Below are 4,217 nucleotides of genomic sequence, written 5' to 3'. Positions count from 1 at the left end.
GGATGAGGCATGGGCAGGAAACCCTACCTCGGAGCCATTTCGCAAGCTCGAGCGACTGGTGGCAATTGTGGTACGTGCTCATCGGTGCAGTGAAGTAAACGTTTTGTTTAACAAACCCCTCTGACCAGCGCGGACATGAGGCGATGGCGATGGAAGCCGATCCCACCGGGGCAACGCTGACCCAAGCGCGCGACGCGCTTCGTCAGTACCTCACGGCCAAGCTGCCCACCGCCATGATGCGACACGCAGCCAAACACATCGGCCATCTTGTTGAAAGCGGGGCGTCCGACCCGTCACATGGTGAGCCTGTCGATCCAGTTGAGGCGGCTCTATTGGAGGCTGCTGAGGCCGCGGGCTCTGGTGGAGACGCTCAGAAGAGTGCGCGAGATGGGGCCAAGGGTGGCGGGCGTGGTAGGAGTAGTGGTACACTGGCTGAGTCGAGTAGAGGACGCCCCGTGATACGTACGTTCCTCCGATGTGTCTGATATTAGGCTACTGAAAAGTCATCACTGAAATCTAGGTATACCAGGTGGGAACGCGCGAGTGCCTTCGCCAAGGGGCTCCGATCGAAGCCCAAGCACCCCAGAAACATCGCAAGGAGGCCACAAGCCTCCAGCGCAATTTCCTCGACGCTCCGATGGTCCGACCACCCCCCGCGTGCAATTTGAGATCCAGGTCCCCAGAGTGCCGCCACCTCCGAAGGCGACCGCGCAAAGCAATATCCCCGCGCCGGATGATGGCGATGTCCGGAAGACGCGAAGCCGTGGCGGCAACAAGGCCACCACTGGCACGTCGGGTCGGCCTGGCGCTGAGGGCATGGACGGTCATGGGGGCTCCGCATCGCGTACTCCATCCGGTGGGGCCGCTCGCAGCAGTGCCAAGGCAAAGAATAAGGGAAAGGGTAAGGAGCGTGCAGGTGGGTTGCGAAAGGGCGCGCAGAAGGAGGATGCGGAGCCTGTCGATGAAGAACTTGGGTGTAGCGTCGACGAGGAGAACGAGCCGGACAGTATCGCGCACGTCTACCTCCGTCCGAAGACGACGACCCAGCCAGCTCCCGCGCGGAAGGAGTCGAAGGGAGACGATGTTTGGGTCACTACCCAGGTTTCAGTAAGCAGCTGTGTACATCTTACGCTTCCTGCATCCATCTAATGCGGTTCATAGTGCGACCAGTGCCAGAGAGACGGTATTGATGCCTACAACAACTGCTCATGGAAAGTCCATCCGCCGAAGGGGTCGAGGCGATGTCAATCATGCGCCAACAAGGGACGTAAGTGTCGCGTCCGCGATCAATACCCAGAGCCGGTGCTCTATGGGCTCCTCGCCAGCACGCACGAAATTCTTTCGAAGACGAAGCCTGCTCGCGGCATAGCAGCAGGGAAACGGGTCAGGGTATTAGTGGATGACGTCGAGATCTCACACACACATGTCCAGGCCAACGAGGGTTCGGCATCCGAGCGGGAGGACGTCGATACGCCGATGGACGAGGCAACACCGAAGGCAAAACGCCGTATCTCGGATGGCCGTCCCGAAGGTAGCGTGGAGCGGAAGAAACGAAAGCATGGCGAGTCCGAGGGGAAGGGCGAGAGTGTCCCATCCGTGGATGATGGTGAGGATATTGGTGGGTCATATCTGCGGACCCACGAACTGGAATGCTGACGGGACGAAATAGTGATGCAGTCTGTGGGCGATAGGCCGTCCACGGCTTCAGTCATGGCCGTAGATGGCGGGAGCGGTGGAGTCGTGTCTGGCAGCGCATCTAAGCCAAGTGGTGGGTGTTCGGCTTCGTTCATAGCGTTGGAGTCCAATGTCGAGTGCTAATAGCTTCCATCAGGTGCGCACCAGACCCCCGAGACAGGAACGACGGTGAACGACGCGTGGACGGTCGCCCGTCGTTCCGGTGAGTTCGTTTTCACTGGGTGGGTTATGGGTGGCATTAACGGATGGATTAGGAATTCCGACATTCGCCTCCATTCAAGATGTCATTCATTTGCGGTCATACCAAGAAAGCCTCCGGACGAACCTCTCGTTTGTCTCCGAGGTCGTCACCAGCGACCATGACAGGCTGGCTAGTGTTCAAACTACGTCGGAGGAGGCTATGTACATTGCGTCCCAGGCACGGGAACGGGCGTCCGACCTGGAGCGACGAATGGACCAATTCATCAGAGGGACGTATATGGCGACTCGAGCATTGGAGGATCCCGTTCGGTATCTCGGCGCCATGCTGGAGGAAGAGGTACGGCGCCAACCCAACGACTCGGAGATGGCACGATGGAGGGAGATTGCATCTGCGGCGCGATTGACGGATGAGCGTTTGAAGGAAGCGCTGCAGATGATGGAGCCTGCCGCGCAGGGTGCGTCCATGCATGTCAGTTACTCACATTGCGACCAATGGCGCTAACGTCGCAACTACAGGATTGGGGCTCTCTATGGCCAGCAGGAGCAGCATGCGATCATCACTCGAAGACGACGGTGGTGCGCAAGGTCACGACGACAGGGACCCCCATCGGCCATCCACTACACCCATCGGGACGCCGCGTATTGTGTCTCTCAACTCCCCAACCATCGCCACCCGATCCGATGCAGTCGCGCCCTCTCCATCGAGTGCGGGTGCGTCCTTGAGCATGGTACACGATGCCGGACAAACTCCAGCAGCATCGCCACCTGCATCCCATAGCACAGAGAGTCGCGGTAGCGTTCCATCTCCATTGGCAAACTCACCGGACGCTCACGACTGGGGGATGAACACCTCCAACCTATTCGAGAGCGAGGACAGCAACATTGAGGACTGGATGGCATCGATGGGGGGGCCTGGAAACGATGGCGACGCGCAAGCTGTGGAGGCAGAGCTTGGCATCGACTCGTGAGGTGCGTCAAGTGCGAGTGCGCGTTCTGGCCGAGTGAACGAGGCTGTCCTGCATGTTAGTTACGACCTTGGACTATGCGATGAATGTAGACTAGCGCAAACCTCATGGACCACATATCCGGTACCTCCATAAGCCCCATCCGTGACCGTTCGTCGGGCAGGCATGGATCGGAGGGCTCGAGGGGTACACCTGTGCTAGATGTCCCCATGACACGTCATGCGGGCGATGGGTAGCCGTGGGGATGCTCCGAACATCGCTTGCCATCGGCCAATGCCCACGTAATGGATTCCAATGGGATTATGCGCACACCCGCGGACATGCTCACGCGATGCGGAGGTCATCCAGCCTGTGTTCACGTCAATGTAGCGATGACCACATGTGTATATTAACATGACTGTTTTGACTCTGCAGGCCAAGCGTAACTACACGGACTCAATGTGTTTGAGTACAAAGAGGCAGAACCACGATGCTGCGCGTCAATAGGAGAATTGTATGAGGCCGTGCTGATTCAACGGGGCCATCAGGGTGGCTCGGGTGGACATGGACACCACGACACAGCATTGTGCACCTTAGAGGTGAACGTCTGGACATGCTTCAGGGCAGATGACTGCGGTCTAAATAGAATACTCAATGCCGTTATGAAAGTAAGATATAATCCCACCGTTCATGTACAACACCGAGTACTCGTCATAGCTTACGCTCGTAGGGGGTTTGTCGAATGTAGTCGGTGCTGCCCTACACATAATGGGGTCACGGTGGAGGGGTACTCAGTCCGTAAACGTCCATCGTTGCCCCACAGTGACTGGTTGAGGAATACGCAGGCGCTGCGGAAGCACGAATCGTCCGGTCAGACGGAGATAGCAGCCGTAGCAATATCGGTATCGCGGCGCCAGGTGGACGCCTTTCTTGAAGTGAATCCACACCTAGGCGTTGGGCAACGTCTCGTCCCTGTTCTCAGTAAATGGAACATACGGGATGTGCAATGCAACAGGCTTGACCGGGTCCTTCCATCTTGACCCGCAGATGGCGCAGAACCCACGGCAAATGTTGGGAATGCGATGGAGCCCCTCCGGCAGCTCGATGGCCGTCTCTAGGAGTGCCCGAAATTACGCCGACTCCAACTTAACCTTACGGATAATTTCCAGCCGACTGTCCGTGACGACCTGATTTGCTACCGGGTCACTCTCTGCCAGGGGAGGTGCGATGTTCATTCACGGACGCCCATAGCATTGGACAAGGATGGACCGACCGCCGTCCCGCCATGCATTGGTCTTGCGGAGCCCATCGGTGCGATGAACAATCTTGGCGGCAATGCCTCGCAGCCCGGTGCAAATGGGCCCGGTGTTAGTGACG

The 4,217-nt window shown here is 58.1% G+C and overlaps 1 protein-coding gene across 1 annotated transcript; it reads left to right on the top strand.

The window, feature by feature from the left end:
* Positions 1-143: 143 nt before the first annotated feature.
* GLOTRDRAFT_97157 (uncharacterized protein) lies at positions 144-3,097 on the top strand (the record flags this gene model as incomplete). Its single annotated transcript, XM_007873134.1, has 8 exons — positions 144-462; positions 521-1,107; positions 1,162-1,618; positions 1,670-1,768; positions 1,832-1,897; positions 1,950-2,351; positions 2,413-2,860; positions 2,959-3,097. The coding sequence occupies 8 exons, from the start codon at positions 144-146 to the stop codon at positions 3,095-3,097; spliced, it is 2,517 nt and encodes an 838-aa protein (XP_007871325.1).
* Between the last annotated feature and the right edge of the window lie 1,120 nt (positions 3,098-4,217).

The sequence above is a fragment of the Gloeophyllum trabeum genome (assembly GCF_000344685.1).
Source record: "Gloeophyllum trabeum ATCC 11539 unplaced genomic scaffold GLOTRscaffold_00029, whole genome shotgun sequence".
Classification (NCBI taxonomy): Eukaryota; Fungi; Basidiomycota; class Agaricomycetes; order Gloeophyllales; family Gloeophyllaceae; genus Gloeophyllum; species Gloeophyllum trabeum.
This window is presented reverse-complemented; position numbering and strand designations above follow the sequence as displayed.